This window comes from Oryx dammah, unplaced genomic scaffold (assembly GCF_014754425.2).
Source record: "Oryx dammah isolate SB20612 unplaced genomic scaffold, SCBI_Odam_1.1 HiC_scaffold_8, whole genome shotgun sequence".
NCBI classification, from domain to species: domain Eukaryota; kingdom Metazoa; phylum Chordata; class Mammalia; order Artiodactyla; family Bovidae; genus Oryx; species Oryx dammah.
In genome coordinates this window covers 26,508,364-26,525,359 of record NW_024070192.1, presented here as the reverse complement: position 1 = coordinate 26,525,359, position 16,996 = coordinate 26,508,364, and the positions used below count along the sequence as shown (strand labels likewise).

The 16,996-nt window shown below is 37.1% G+C and overlaps 1 protein-coding gene across 7 annotated transcripts in view; it reads left to right on the top strand.

Annotated features, from left to right (window-relative positions):
- Positions 1–16,282, top strand: part of SPAG9 (sperm associated antigen 9) — a 153,528-nt gene extending 137,246 nt beyond the window's left edge. For 4 of the 7 annotated variants that reach the window (XM_040245675.1, XM_040245673.1, XM_040245674.1 and 1 more), the window contains 9 exons: positions 712–792; positions 1,458–1,525; positions 3,588–3,736; positions 4,699–4,870; positions 6,788–6,901; positions 8,733–8,771; positions 9,661–9,837; positions 12,656–12,805; positions 15,525–16,268. In XM_040245675.1, the coding sequence (XP_040101609.1) occupies positions 712–792; positions 1,458–1,525; positions 3,588–3,736; positions 4,699–4,870; positions 6,788–6,901; positions 8,733–8,771; positions 9,661–9,837; positions 12,656–12,805; positions 15,525–15,640 (1,066 nt within the window). In that variant the 3' untranslated portion in view covers positions 15,641–16,268. Of the gene's footprint in view, positions 1–711; positions 793–1,457; positions 1,526–3,587; positions 3,737–4,698; positions 4,871–6,787; positions 6,902–8,732; positions 8,772–9,660; positions 9,838–12,655; positions 12,806–15,524 lie in introns of all 7 variants that reach the window. The other 3 variants (XM_040245676.1, XM_040245677.1, XM_040245679.1) reach the window with 1 other exon arrangement.
- The last annotated feature ends 714 nt before the right edge of the window (positions 16,283–16,996 follow it).

Sequence of the window (16,996 nt, the reverse complement as noted above, 5' to 3'; positions counted from 1 at the left end):
TCACTAGTGCAACTTTCCCATAAAGGACTAACACTACAAAATGAAGGTTTGACATACATCTTCTCTATGAGGGGTCAGACAAGAAATAGATCAGGTTTTGTTGCCTGATGATCTTTGTAGCAACTTCTTAACTATACTGTTGTGGTGCAAAAGCAGCCACTGCGTTGACAATACTAAGTGAACTGGTGTGGATATGTTCTAATAATAATAAAACTTATGAAAACTGAATTTCATAGAAATCTTGTATGTCATGAAATACTCTCCTTTTGGGTTTTTTTTTTCCAACCATTTAAAAAATATAAAGACCATTTTTAGCTTGGAGACTGCACTAAGACAGGTAGATGGCTGGATTTGGCCTATGGGCCTTAGTTTGCCACTCCCTGATGTAAACCACTCTATTATCAGAAATTTATAGCTCATTGTAGTAGAAAAGTAAGAAGACTATTTTTTTAAAAGATTGATAGCCAAGGATTCTGAAGTATGTGGTAATCTGAAACCAACCCTGCGTTAGTTCTGGCTTTTCCTTCTTTTTATGTTTCTGTTTGCTTATGCAGCTTATTTCTCTGCCTTAGGCCTATCCTTTCCTTGTTTTGTCCTGAAATGTTTATGTTGCTCTTCTTTTCTTTTGAAGAAACTTTGTGCCATTATTAGATAAAAGCAACTACTTGATGTGTTCTCTATGCCTTACCAGTCTCGATTTTGTTCTTGCAGTTTGTATGTCCATTCATCTGTAGCCCAGTGGAGGAAATGTCTCCATTCTATTAAGCTTAAAGATTCGATTCTCAGTGTTGTGTAAGTTTCATTTTAGAAATTCTTCCTTTGAAACATATGTATTTTGGTATAAACTAGATTCTAAGCCTATTAAAGTTAACATGTACTTCATGACTAAATCAGTATCCATGTCTTTTTTAACCCTCTGTATGAATGAGATTAAAACTAGAAAATAAACCAAGTAATTTTAAGTAGAAGAGAAAACTTTCCAGGTTGGTTCCTCACTGTACTGAGAGTTCTTTAGCCTGTTGGTGAGAAAACCAATTAAAACCCGTGATATTTGTCTTAGAATATTCCTTACACTTTGTGAATATGTTGATTGGGTGATTGATTTACTAGTCCTTTTCTGTATGTTGGCTGTGAAAAGTCAGTTTGTCTCTTAGATCCACAGAGCTGACTCTTTCTACTCAAGGTGTGTGCCTCTGGTCTGTGGACCTTTTGTCGGCAATGAGAGGAGGTTAGAAAGTGAAACAGCTGAGTCACCACACATGCTTCCTATTGAGTCCAGCTGACATTTTCATAACGAGACTTTTCTCAATGAAGAAAAGAATCTGTTCCTTTAGATTCTCCTGTAAGCTCCTCACATCACAGATTGGTCTTCTGAGAACCTCTGAACTAGCTCAGCAGCATGTGGTGTCTTCTGCACTCCCAAATGGAGAGTTCTAAGACCCCTTTCCTGTTTGCAGACATGTGAAAGGGATTGTGTTAGTGGCCCTGGCTGACGGCACCCTTGCAATCTTTCACAGAGGAGTTGGTGAGTTTCATGAATATGTAACATGTGCGCTGATTCGTTGCTTTGCAAGAGCATTTTCAAACATATTGACCTCATATGTTTTATTTTTATTTATTTATTTTTTTTCAAACATATTGACCTCATATGTTTTAAAGAAATGATATTTCATAGGAGAAAGAATAAAGGTTTAAACTGAATACTAACCATGTATGAAATGAATAAATATGTGAGTGCTTGACTGGAGGCATACATTAATCATACACCTCAGTGAAAATTTGTTTACCATACTGAGTAAATAGTCCTTATGGTCCTCTTAAATAATATGCAGTGGAAGTATTTGTTTTATTTGTTTTCTAGTCTTAGACCTAATTTAGTTAGAGTATATGGTTTCTTTTGTCCAGTATTTTAAAAGTAATTTGCATTCACTTACATTTGGAATGTTCTTGAAAAGAATTTTTAATTAGGTAAAGTTTAATCATTTTCTTGTCACGTTTTTTATATTCTTCCCCTTTAAAGTAGTGTTTCTACCATCTGCAGACAGAAGGTGTCAGAAAACTGCACTGAGTGAATTTAAGAAATTGACCATATAATTCCTTGGTACATGTATCGTCCAAAAGTGATATTTCCTTCCTACTAGATTGGCAGATCAGGGAAATATAAAAATATAGATCCGATATGAGACTTTGGAAAAGCCTTGCAAAAATTATTTTTTTATTTTATTAATTAATTTTTGCAAGGCTTTTCCAAAGTCTCATATCTTTTTGCAGCCTCAAGAAATGTGAGGCAGATGATACTTAGGTGCCTAGAGATTTTTGGTTAATGACTCCATAATGAAAAGAGAGGCCTCTGTTTTACGTTGTTCAGGGCCTTTATAGACGGTATCTGAGTTTAATCTGCACAGCAAACTTATGAAGAAAATTCTATTGTCATCCGCATTTTGTAGCTGAGGAAACTGAGGCACAGTAGTTACTTGTTCATGGTCACTCAACTAGTGAGTAGGAGAACCTAGAAAAATGGAATAATAAATGTTTTGGTAGACTGAATTGAAAACTGAGCAAGACAAAATACATTAAATAAGGATAAATGTAAAGTCCTGCATTTGGGTTCCAAAGAGTAGCTGGAGATTTGTGTGAAAAGTGACAGTTACCTAAAGGGTGACATTAAACTCAGTACAAGTTAGTTAACATGCTAAACCTCATAGAAATTAGTGTCCAGAGCAGGGCTGGTGATCCTGCTCCACTCTGGTAGAAAGATAGCATGAAATGGATCTGGACAAAATGGAGTTAGGATGAAAGTTCCATAAACAGATGTGTCCAAAACACGAAGACAGGGCAGTAGCAATGAAGTGAGACTAGATTTATTCTGTGTTTCCATTAGGCAAAACTATAGATGAAAGAATGATTATGTACAAGAAGGCAGACTTTAACTGATTATGGGGAGTATTTTAAGATAATTACAGTTTTCTTAAAATGAAACAGCTGCTTTGTGAGGAAGTATGTTTTCCTTCACTGAAATTATCAAGCAAAGCAAGCTTACAGTGGTTGGTTCTCATTTGTAATGAATTTCTTGTCATCACTAAAGTTATGCATAATTCCTAAAGCCTTAGCAGTGAGTTGCCCTTGACTTCTATCTAAGAAGATACATCAAAAATGCAAGTGAGCCAGAGCGATATTATGCCCCAAATAACCTTAAATTCATTCTAATACTTAAAATACTTTTGTAAACAGGTAACTTAAAAATAACTTATCACATCACCTCTGTTGAGAGCAAGGGGGTCCAGGTAATGCGTGGCAGGTTGGACCATATGATCTTTGCGGTCTCATCCAACTCTGTTTGATTTATATCTGATTTACAGATTTAATTTATAGATTAATATCTGTAATATATACACTGTATGTATATATATATCTGTAATATATACAGCTTGCCTGGGATTAATATCTGTAAATATACACTGAAATACATGATATTTGGGGATACTTCATTAATAAATTTAATTACACACCCAAATAAAATATTTCTTGAGTTAAAATTGAGTAAAAGATGGTATACATAAACTAATAATCTACTTCTTATTTTAAAGATGGACAGTGGGATTTGTCAAACTATCACCTGTTAGATCTTGGACGACCTCACCATTCCATCCGATGCATGACTGTGGTACATGACAAAGTTTGGTGTGGCTATAGGAACAAAATTTATGTGGTTCAGCCAAAGGCCATGAAAATAGAGGCAAGTTAACCCATGTTTTCTGTACTTACTGAATTTATATTACCTGAAATCCCTAAGATTTAATTATCTTCAGCTTTTTTAGAAACTGTTTTCTGAATCTGTGTATTTTGAGGTACTTCAGTGATATACTGGATGAATTCTCAGCTTTCTATGATACTTTATCTCTCTTGCTGCTTTTGACTATGAGTATGGGAAGTGATTTTTTTTAAAGGAAGGAAGATTCACACATGAATGTCTAAATGTATGTCTGAGTATCTGTAGACCCATACATGTACTGCTTGAATTATGTAGAGGTGGTTTGGGAGGAGAACTCTCAAGTCTCCCCCACTACTCAGTGTGTATTCAGGCAAATCCATATGTATGTCACAGACTGAGGAATAATATTGCAGTGGGAATTCGTTGTAAAAATAAAAACCTCTTAGCATTGTTGTCTTTAAAAAGTTTTGCGACAATATATAAATTTATTCTAATTGTTTAAAGAAAGAAAAATAGTAGGAAATTTTTAAGGTGGAAGTTCTCCATTTGTCCCAAATCCTGTTTACAAACCTAGAAGTTCCATTTGGTGTTTATTTTTTAGATATATTCTTTACATGCAGGTATATGCTTACATATATAGCACAGTAGGTTCATTTTTGTTTATAAATAGGATCTTTTGTGTATTGCTCTGGAGCAATGCAAAATCCTGAGGTCCAATTCCATCTTTTTGTTGAATGCTGTTACATAGAATGAATGTGTCAAGATTGCTTTCATAAGTTGATAGTCTACACAACATCCTTTAGTTCTTTTTTCTTTTTTTTTTTTTTGCAGTATGGGATAATAGCAATTGTGTATATAAGAGTAAACAATATTTAGGCTCGTCTTTTATTAGGTAGTCTGTCAAATTATTGTGCAAATTAGCACAGTTTTTAAACACTAACTCCTGGATAATTAAAGTAACATTGTGATTGAACAATCTTTTCTAGAAATCATTTGATGCACACCCCAGGAAGGAGAGCCAAGTGCGGCAACTTGCCTGGGTGGGTGATGGCGTGTGGGTCTCCATTCGTTTGGACTCCACACTCCGTCTCTATCACGCACACACTTACCAACATCTGCAGGATGTGGACATTGAGCCTTATGTGAGCAAAATGCTAGGTAAGCGTCCAGAGCATTTTATCTTTGTCAGTCAAAGAAAATGGCTTATTTTTAAATGATTTCAAATGCTGAGTAGAACCAGTGAGTAAGTTGCCTCAGGAATAGTGATCTCTTATCACTGTAACTGTTGGCAAATGATCCATCTACCCTGTGATTCTTGACAAAAACTTAAGATCATTTTTGACTCTTCCTTTCTTGTTCTCCACATCTAATCCATCAGCAGAACCGTTGAGTCTTCCCCCCAGAATATCTTAAACCAGTAATGCCTTTTTTTGGCCACACCACCAAACTTTTGGGATCTTAGTTCCCCAGCCTGGGATTGAACCCATGGCCCACAGTGAAATTGCCAAGGCCTAACCACTGAATCACTAGGGAATTCCCTTAAATGAGTTACATCTTTATCTCTACCACTATTCCCATAGGCTAGGTCACTATCTTTTCCTCCTCAGATGACCAACAGCCTCTGATCTTCCTGTCTCTACTCCAGTCAGTTTTCTACATAGTAACCAGTGTGCAAATATCACCATGACATGCCTCCATTTATGTAATGCCAGCCATGCAGAATATTCTTGTCTTTAGGTGAGATTTTTTTGTGAGATTATTAGAAGAACTTAAATGGTATGGACAGCTCTCCTTCCTCACTCTGGTCTGTCCACGCTGACCTAAATTCAACAGGTTCCTTCCCGTTTCAAGGCCTTCACATGGTGCTATATCTTCTGTCTGAGAAGTTTTTCTTAGTCCCTTTTTACTTGGCTTTCAGGTCATGTCTTATAGGTCACATCCATAAAAGACCTTTCCTCATCTTTATTTCCAGCTTTATTTAGGCCCTCTTATACTTTTTCTTCATGGACTTATCATTACTGTGATTGTACCAGTATCATCATACTGTCTCTCCCCCTGCAGAACTAAAGCCCCATGAAAAGGGGGCTTTAGACTATCTCTGCTTATTCCTTGCAGTATCCTTAGCACCAAATCCAGTGCTGTTAGGAACATCATAGATGATTTCTTTATGAAGGGAGGTTGAACTACATCAGTGGTTTTTAACTTTTTTTAGAATCGTTGCCCTCAGAAAACCTGATGATTGCTGTGTGCCCTCTTCCTAGAATCACACATACATAAACATAGACACAAACCAATTTCAGGAATATACTTTGACCATAGGTTAAAGATCTCTAGCTTAGACTGTTCAAGATTCCTTCAAATACTGCGATTCTTTGGTCATACTTTCATTTCTAGTAAGTAGAACTTATGACTAAATGTTGTTTGTCTTAAATTGATTAATATTACCTGTTTAATAATTTTGCTTCTCAAATCCCTGAAAATAAGATCAGTTTAAAATTTCCTTGAAATTAAAAAGTGCGTTAATTCTCCCTAAATTGCAAGCATATGGTACCCTAAAATTTCTAAGTTACTTTAGACCCAAATATATAAAAAGCAAAGAGTATAGGTTTTGTTAGCAAAGATTTCTTAACCTATGCAAAGAAATTTAAGGCAAGCGAGAACTCTTCTCAGCTTATAAAATGGAAGAACATTTAATTTCCCCAATCTAGTAAACTGTTTTTGTTGAGCTTTTTTTTTTTGGTTTTGTTTTGTGTTTTGGTTTATTTGGCTTGATTCTGCAGGTCCTTAAGTAAATTCTGCATCATATTTCCTAATCCACATCATCTTCCTTCTGAATGATGATATAATGCTAGCCACTTTTAGAGTTTTCTTTTTCTATTAGCCATGAATTGTCAGATGATATTGATAGATAATAAAGTCAAATGAGAGTTGATCTTGATTGATGTGACTTCTGGAAATATCTAACCAGCTCTGGTCACAATTTTCTCTATTAGTCCAGCTGCTCTGAGGGAGTTGGAACCTAAAACGTCATCTGCTCTGTCTTTTCAATAAAATGTTTTCCCTCCTCCCATACAGGTACTGGAAAACTGGGCTTTTCCTTTGTGAGGATCACAGCGCTTATGGTGTCTTGTAATCGTTTGTGGGTGGGAACAGGAAATGGTGTCATTATCTCCATCCCATTGACAGAAAGTAAGTACGTTTTTAGGTAACTGTCACAGAAGAGTTGTGGGGAATAGCCTTGTCTGAAATCCAAGTGGAAGGAATTGAGCTAAATAATAGAACTAAGTTGGCAAACCTGTGGTAATTCAGAAAGTCAAGCTGATGGCAAAGATCTAACTATTGTTCCTTCACTCTTTCTGTGAAACTTACAAACTCTAGCAAATGTATCAGGACTAATATTTACAGTTGAAAGTTTTTCATTTTGAAAAACTGTTTTTCTCATTTTGGGAATCACAGTCCTATTTCCTTAAATAATAGTCATAGTCCATTTTTCTTTCAACCTTATTATATATACTAGTATCCAGAAACATTTCCTAACTACCTAATATCCTAGTTTTTCATACCGTTGTGGCAGTTAGTTTAGAATATCCCATTTAGCTTATGAGTTGTGGGAGACATTCTTACTTAGGACGTCATCAAACACTGACTTTAAGATAAGCTATCTTGTATTTGAAAAGAATGTGAACAAAATGTACTTTGTATGTTTTTCATACTGTGTTCCATTACATTGATCACTCATTATATAAGTGATTTTGTGTTGCAGAATTCATGGGCAGGATTTGAGAAAATTGCCATAAAGTAATTTAATAAACACATCAGAATTTAAAACGATTTGAAAATACTACCATAAAATAATGTAATAAACACACCAGAATTTTTAGGAGAAAGGAGGAAGACTGGATGGTGTTACATTTTGAGCCTTTAAAGAACCTAAACTTTTTTTTTCTCCCCGACACTGCGTGGCCTGCAGAATCTTAGTTCCCCAGCTAGGGTTAGAGCCTGGGTCCCCAGCAGTGGAAGCATGGAACCCTAACCATTGGACTGCCAGGGAACACCCTAAAGAACCTAAATTCTTAATCCCAGCTGTATTTTCTTTAACATAATTTAATTAATGTATGTATTTTGGGGGCCTCCGCTGGGTCTTCGTTGTAGCGTGTGGGCTTTTTCAGTTGTGACAAACTGCTCTCTAGTTGCAGTGCTCGGGCTTTTCATTGCAGTGACTTCTCTTGTTGCAGAGCACAGGCTTTAGAGTATCCGGGCTTCAGTAGTTACAGGAATGGGCTCAGTAGTTGTGGCACAGGGCTTAGTTGCCCCATGGCATGTGGAATCTTCTCAACTTGGAACCAAACCCATGTTCCTTGCATTGGCAGGCATATTCTTAACCAGTGGACCACCAGGGGAGTCCCCCTGTCCTTTTTTTTTTTTTTAATTAAAAAAAAATTTGGGCTGTGTGAGGTCTTTATTGCAGCATGCAGGCTTCTTTAGTTGCCCCACAGAATGTGGGATCTTAGTTACCGAACCAAAGATTGAACCTGTGTCCCCTGCATTGAAAGGCAGATTCTTAACCACTGGACAGCTATTTATAAATCTACGTGTTTAGACCACTTCTTACATCTTAAGAGATTCTAGGATCCCCAGAGTTCATTTCAGTTCTTTATAGATGAGAGTTCCATTTTGGCATAGTCATTTGCACAGGATTTCTTCAAGAAAAGAGGGGAATATTTGCAATTAGGAAATGCTTTCTAGTAAGTTCTTATTCATTAAAATTGCTTTATAATTAAGAAAAGCAAAATCACAGTAAATAAAATCGTCCTTTTTGAGCAGCAGTGTTCTTCAGAGGCTTTGGTAAGAACTTTGTATGTTTCTTGGTATTATACCAAGTTGGATTTTGTTTATTTAATTAGGAGCTTTGAGCTCCTGAGTTGCCAGATAGAATATGCGAAGAGTGGCAGCTCATAGTAATCCTTCTCCTCCCTGTCATGTACCTCTCCATGTCCCCTTTCCTCCTTTCTCACTTTAGCCGTAATCCTCCACCAGGGACGTTTACTGGGGCTGAGGGGTAAGTTCAGATCCTGAGCCACACTCTTCTTCCTGGCTTCTCATGGCCACGTGAGGCCATTCTCACGTCTCTAGATACCCTCTCGAATGTTCCTAAATGTCATCCACTTGCAATCACTGCATTGCAGCAGGTGTTCTTTTGTTTTTTAATATTTGTTACATGGCCACCAAACTACTGCTCAGCAGCTTAGTCTATTTATCATCTTTTGTTGCAGCTGAAATTTCTGTCAGACTTTGTTTTCCCTCCAATAAAAACACAAACCTCTCTGAAAACTGTCATTAATCTACATTGTTTACTCTTGTTACCAGTCATGTTTCTTTCATTCACTTACTGGCACATGGAATGGGGTGTTTTGTGAGTCTGGTCATTCTAAAATGATTTAACCAACCATCAGTCTGGTGTAAATAAAAGCTATTTTATTGTTCTAGATGGATCCTTTTAAGCTCAGCTTTTTACTATCACACAAGGGAAATATACTTAGCACAGGGAGAAAAATGAAAAGATAAAGTATAAAAATTCTGCTTAAAAGTATACCTGTTTACTTTAAGCTATGTAACTGGTTAGTTGTCTAAAATGAGGACTAAAAAACAAAATGGATATACCTGAGAAAGCTGTTTTAACTAAAATGATTTTTTAATTAATAAATGTGTTTAGAAAGTAAACAGTGCTAGACTGGCAAAATCCCCTACTCCATTTACTAAGATACTTAAAAATAACTAGCATGCTATATATCTCTTTTTTTTCCAGCTTTGTCTTGAATTGGTATTGCTGCTCTTGTTTTATCTCAACTGGCTGTAGCTTTTAGATAATATAAGGATTAACCAGTAACCTCTTCCATCATTACTATTTTCTAGGGGAAAATATTTGGTGTTTGGTTTTTCTGTTGCAGCGAATAAAACATCAGGAGCATCGGGAAATCGTCCTGGAAGTGTCATTCGCGTATATGGTGATGAAAACAGTGATAAAGTGACACCAGGGACATTTATACCCTATTGTTCAATGGCACACGCACAGCTTTGCTTCCATGGGCACAGGGATGCTGTGAAGTTTTTTGTGGCAGTCCCAGGTGAGTTAGAGTATTCTGTTGAGAAACTGCATGTCCAGGTGACTGTTGAACAATGTGCGTTTGAACTGCATGGGTTTATTTATACAGATTCTTTTCAGTAGTGAACACCACAGTACTGTATCATTCCATGGCTGGTTGAATCTTTGGATACAGATTGTGGTAATGTAAGAACCGTGAATATGGAAGGCTGACTATTAATTTTACTCAGAGTTTTGACTACACAGAGAGTCAGTGCCCCAACTCCTGCATGGTTCAAGGACCAACTATAATTGTCTGTCCCTCTATCCAGTCTAATAGTAAGTACTGGAATTACAGATAATTCCAACATAATCCTTGAAATGGTCTATAATGGAAATATGAATAAAGTGCTATAGAGATACTTGATAGAAGCTATTTTAGAATTTCTCTTCCACCCCAAAAACAAACTTGATTTTATTTAAGAGATTTCTTTCACTTTTGAAAAGCAGTACTATTGTTTTGTCACTGCAGAATACCAAGAGTAGTTTTGACCTCAGAAAGGAGATTTCTAAGAAGCCCTGTCATCAAGGCTTTATTTAGTAAGAGATGGAAAATGTGCTCTAATACCTTTATCAGTGTTGTGGCAAAGAACAGAAGTAGTCTGGGGGTCTGGGCCTTTGCCACTTGGTTGGTGTGTCAAGCAAGTTGCTTAACCTCTGATACTCATTTCTTTATTTCCTAAGTGGGTGTGATTAATAGCTGTTCAACCACCTTATTTGCTGTAAAGATTAATGAAAGGGTTTTGGGAACTATAAAGCACTGTCCGGATGAAGAGTGGCAGTTATGATGTCCAATGGAAAGTGTCCCTTGAGAATAGTAAATGATGTTCCTGATCATCTGTAAGCAGGACCTGTGTTTTGGATATTTTTTCCCCCTGTAAGACGCAAGTTTAGGAGTTAGACAAAGTTTAAATCTGGCTTTGCCACAGCAACTATGTGATGTTGGACATGGTGTTATCTCAGTGTATTAGTCAGGGTTCTGCAGAGGAACAGAACCAAAAGGGTGTGGGGTAGGGAGGGAAAGAGGAAGAAAAAGGAGGAGGCTGTGGGGAGAGAGATTGATTTAATTTAAGGAGTTGGTTCATGTGATTATGGGGGCTGGTAAGACTGAAATCTGCAGGGCAGGCTGAAGACCTAGAAAAGAGGTAAATGTTTGCAGTTTAAGTCTAAAGGGGGCAGAATTCCCTGCTCCTTGGGAGACATACCTTTTTCTCTTAGGGCCGTCAAGTGATTGACCCACCCACATCTGGTAATTGATCTGCTCTACTCAAAGTCCACTGATTTAAATGTTCATTATATCTAAAAAATACCTTCACAGTAGTATCTACGCTGGAGTTTGACCAAAATGTCTGGAGCCGCGCCAAGCTGACACACATAAGATTAGCCACCATACTTTTTCCTGAGGTTGCTCCAAAGGCTAAATGATTAAGTGTACCTAGTTGGCACAGGGCACCCTAACCAGTTATTCAGCACTCTTAACAACGTGCTAATGAGCTTCCTGAAGTGTGTGTGGAATATTTTTGTATAGTTGTTTCCTCAAAATAAACTTTTAGAAGTGGTATTGCTGGTTACAGGCTTTTCTTGCTTTAAAGGGAAAAATGCCATAGAGACTCATTTGAGTCTCCTTTATATTCTTCTAATCTTACTCCCTTCCCTCTTTTCTGTTCATCTATAACCACTATCCTGAAGTTGACATGTATCCTTCTGCCCATGTTTTTGTATTTTTACCACTTTGGGACATACCTATAAATAATATATAGTATTTTTTATATTTTTGAACTTAAGTCTTACGTTGCACATATATTATTCTGCAACTTGCTTCTCATTTTTGAGATTTGTTAATATTTATACATAAAAATCTAGTTCATTAGAACTATCCTGTCCATGTCCAACATAAAGTAATTTTTTATGAAGTGTATCATATGTCCTGGTAGCACCTCGAGGGATGGTCTGTGTAGTTTGACCAAAAGATAGCAGATCTGTCAAGAAATTAATCCATGCTCATAGAGATTAGAGTGTGAATAATATTTCAAGATTTCTGTCATTTCATACTTAAAGATTCTATCTTAAAATGTAAATGTTAGAATTATATATTAACCAGTCATTTTATTTGCATCATCTAAATTTAAAATAATATGTACTATTTTTAAATACGAGAAAACCTTTGGATTTGAGTTTTCACATGGTGGCTCAGATGGTAAAGAATCTCCCTGCAATGCAGGAGACATGAGTTCAATCCCTGGGTCGGGAAGATCCCCTGGAGGAGGGAATGGCTACCCACTCCAGTATTCCTTCCTGGAGAATCCCATGGACAGAGGAGCCTGGCGGGCTACAGTCCATGGGGTTGCAAAGAGTTAGACACAACTGAGCAGCTAATAACTTCACTTACGGATTTGAAATTAATTCAGATATTAATTATGAATATCCACATTCATAAAGCTTAAGTTGAAGACTTTTCTCAATCTCTTATGTAAACGCATATGTACCCTGCCAGAGGAGAGATGTTTTCACAGTGAAAAGATATAGGTTATAAGAGTCTGAAGCAGACAGCTAAGACCAGCTAAGCAATATACAGTTCTCATACTGGATTCTGGATGTGTTTGTGCTTTGGGACAAAATAGCTTTACTTTAATTTCAAATTGGGCTTTCACGGCCTTATAGATGTTTTCTCGTCATGCAGAGGCTTTTATTAGAATGTACTTATTATGTTGTTCAGTTTTCTGAAAATACTCAGGAGAAAATGAGTCTCTCCCACTCTAATCTTTGATAAATAATACTTGCTTGCATTCCTATATAAATAGGTCAAGTCATCAGCCCACAAGGTGGCAGCAGTGGTACAGATCTGACAGTTGACAAAGCAGGGCCATCTGGACAGGAGCCTGGCATGCAGACACCCTTGAAGTCTGTGCTTGTCATTAGTGGAGGAGAGGGCTACATTGACTTCCGAATGGGTAGGTCATGGGTTCTGTGGGCTCCGTTTCTACTGTTCTGTGATGTGGATTTTCACTCATGTAAACAAGAAACTCAGATATGTGATTTCTAAGGTTTTCTTTGAACCCTTTACTTGGATTTTATATTTCTTTCTTTCTTTTTTTTTTTTTTCTGCTACTTTCAAAATTTTTTTTTCTTTTTATACCAAGATGTGTTTGTTTGAAGGAGCATTAGAAAATAGCAGGGTTTGGTAGTATATTGAAGTGTATGTGAAGAGCTTATGGAATCAGAAGGCCTTAGGGAAATCATTCAATCTCCAAGAACCTTAGTTTCCTCACCTGCAAAGTGGAGAAATAACAATATCTCATAAAGGGTTGTTTATAATCAAATTCATTTCATTTGTTCATTCTCTCATCTTATAAACATTAATTATCTGCTGTGTGCCTGAGATATAAAAACAAAGTCTCCCTCCAGTAAATTACAGAACATGTCAATAAATTACAGTGTCACCGATGCTCTGATAGAGAGTAGTCAGTTCTTTCTAGGAGTAGGGGAAGAGGGAAATCAAGAAATGATGCTTGAGATGACTCAGCACTGAAGGGCATGAGTCTGAAGAATTGGGTTGGGGATGATATGGGGAAGGCTGGGGAGATTGGCATGTCAAGGTAAGAGAGAGCTTGAAATGTGAAACTGCCTTAATTAAAGAAAAATTATTTTTAAATGACTAGAGCATGGAGTAGAAGCAAATATAAATCTGACCACTGATCAATCCAGAAAGGGAAGGGAGGGTCTGGATTATGAAAGGCCTTTGTATACCTTATTAAGGAGTTTGTACTTTAAAGCAAAGGAAAATTATTGGAGAACTTTAGAGAAGCAATATGATTATATTTGGGTGTAAATGGGTTGGAGATATAAGACTAGAGGTAGGAAAATAGGTTAGGAAAAAATAAGTGACTGAGGTAGCAACAGTAGGAGTAGACTAGCACTGTGATGGGGAATTGGTAACTAACAGTGTGAAGAAAGAGGGAGTGATCTATTTACTTAGCAGTAAGGACTCTCAGAACAAAAGCAGCAGATCTGGTGGAGGGAGAGGAATGAGGACAGGTGCTGGACATGTTGACCTTGGAGCACATGGAAGTTTGTACTAGACACGGAATTGTCTAGATGGAATAAGTCCATGGGGGCTTTTAGATATAAGAGTTTTATATCTCAGGAGGAAGGAATATGGGGACTCTTGGCATACAGTGGTGCTAAAAATCACAGGGGTTGATTAGTTCACCCAAGAATATGTAGGGGCCAGAAGAAAAGATTCTAAGATAGAACCCTGTTTTAACACTCCACTTAAAAAATCATTAGAGTTTGTGAAGGGATCTAAGAAGAAATGGCCAGAGAAGTTTAAAAGAAAATACCAAGAATTGATGGTTGTGAAAGTGTTGTGCTTTGTAAACTATAAAGCACTGATATATATTTATTTGCTATAAATAAAGAAACCCTTTGGACTGGCCTAAAATCACAGTGATTGAAAAAGTTTCTAAACATAAGGCTTTAGCGAATATAATGTTGTAGACTGGTGACAAATACTTCAGTTATAAATTCTGTTAAAAAAAAAAAAAGAATATAAAATTTAAGGTCACATTAGGACTTCCCTTGTGGTCCAGTGGCTAAGAATCCACCTTGCAATGCTGGGGATGCGGGTTCAGTCCCTGGTGGGAGGAGTAAGATCCCACATGCTAAGGAGCAGCTACTGAGCCTGTGAGCCACAGCTGGAGAGTTGATGTAAAAGGCTTATTGACACATTTTAAAGGTAGGATTTTTAATGTTATGTTTAGCAACAGTGGTGTCAGTAGGAATGGAGAATACCTTTATAGAGATGGGCTTCATTTGGCTGGGTGATTTTTAGAACTTTTTCTTCCATTGCAACATGGTAGTTGGAATGTAAAAATTGCTTAACTGTGTTGGTCAATATCTCTAGGCAATCCCGCCTGAAAAGCAGAATTTGTTTTAAAGCATGTGAAGTGTGCGTGTATATCTGACTCTTTGTGATGCTATAGGCTGTAACCTGCCAGACTTCTCTGTCCCTGGGATTCTCCAGGCAAGAATACTGGAGTGGGTTGCCACTGCTTCCTCCAAGGGATCTTCCCCACCCAGGGATTGAACCCTTGACTCCTGCGTTGGCAAGCGGACTCTTTATCACTGAGCCACCTGGGAAGCCTATCGTAAAGCATAGGTCGGTTTTAATAGTAAACATGCTTTTTAAAGGTTTTCCCAGGCAGTGCTAGTGGTAAAGGACCAGATGCCAAGGCAGGAGACATAGGAACTGTGGGTGTGATTCCTGGGTTGGGAACATCCCCTGGAGGAGGGCCTGGCAACCCACTCCAGTGTTCTTGTCTGGAGAATCGCATGGACAGAGGAACCTGGTGGGCCACAGTCCACAGGGTCACAAGTTTTCGGATACGATTGAAGCAACTTAGCACATGCACGCACATGCTTTTTTAAAATTGAATTTGATATTTTTTGTTCCATTTCTTTTTTCATATCCTGTAATATTTTAACATTGAGAAATTGATCTCAGCTGTCCTTTGCAAGACTCTGACTCGTGGCATTTCTTTTACTGTGTTCTCTGAAATGGGCGTCAGGCAGGTTTCACGTGTGCTGCAAATGTACTCACCGTGAGTCTGATGCATGTCAACCTACACCTTCGGTCTTGTCCTTAATCTGAGTCTCCTTATCATCCACCAGGTGATGAAGGTGGAGAATCAGAGCTTCTGGGAGAGGATCTTCCGCTTGAACCTTCTGTTGCCAAAGCAGAAAGGAGTCACTTGATAGTGTGGCAAGTGATGTGTGGTAGTGAGTGAGCCCATAGGAAACAGATGGCGACAGGGAAGCCATCTCTTCTGCATGGTTTATTTTCTCTTTATTTAATGGTCTCTTTGTGAAATAAGTTTCGCCACATAATATGTGAGCATTTTTTTCTGTTAACTTTATACTATAAAATCTGTCCTACTGTAACAATACAGGAGCTAGCTGTTTTACTGCACCAGTGTTATAGGCAATTTCAGTATATTATGATCAAATCAAAGAATGTTTACTTTCTGCAAACTGGCGAATTTTAGAAAGCAATCCAGATGTGGTTTACTCTTGCACAGTTAATGTCACTTACTTCATTTGATGGGGTCACTTTTTAGCTGTCACTAATAATGGAATTAATGGAAATACTTGATGTATGAAACTGTACCATTAAGTACAATAGTAAAGTTTCTCCCAATGTATTATAAAATTGACACAAACTAATGTTAGGTGGATTATCAGGATTTATCTAAATGTCCCTAGAGGGCTAAAAGCTAACTGTAAATTACTCTAACTTTCACTTTCAAATCTGACAAATCTTGTTTATATGGTATATAAAACTTTGTTTTCATCAGATTTTGCGGGGGGGGGTGATTTTATATTAAAGAAATTAAGACTACACTATTTAAATAAAAATTTCTTGTTTCTGACTTATTAGAGCTCTAAAGTTTATGAGGCCTGCTTTTCTGAATATTCTACTTGATTTTTTGTCTTTGAGATTGGTGTCACTCATTTTCATACTGACATATTTGAAAGGTTTATTATTTAAAAGGCTGAGAAGATGCACTTCAGCAATGGAGGATTTTTTTTTTTTTAAAGGAAATTGTGGTTTCGATTTCTTACACCAATGGATGGTGGTGGTTGGATGAGTTTTTTTCCATGTAAAAAATTCACTTGTTTACCAGTTGTTCTTTGACTGCTCTTACCAGTTAATAAGAGTAAAGCTTTAGTGGTGATGGAGTATGGCCTAATGAACTGAATGAGTGATTTGATTAGCAGTGGTATTTTCTGTTGTTCTGTATAAAACTATATAACTGCCCGTACTTGATATTCTGTACATAAATGACATTTAAGCTTTTAGGCCCTTTTGAGATTAAAATGCCATCTTCAAAGAAGAAAACTGAAAGAGAAGCCAAAATAGCATAAAGCAAAAGTTGACATTACATCTTTTCACTCACAATAGAGTGAAAAATAAGAGTCTGGGTTTAACTGACTTTCTTGTTTAATAAGTTTTAAAAACCATTAAGCTATAGTTTTTCTTCGCCTCTCAGACTTCTTGAAAATGTATGATTTACCATTCTTAATCCATCACTTTAAGCAAAACTAAATGTAAGGTTAAGTACTAATTTAAAATATAAACTTAT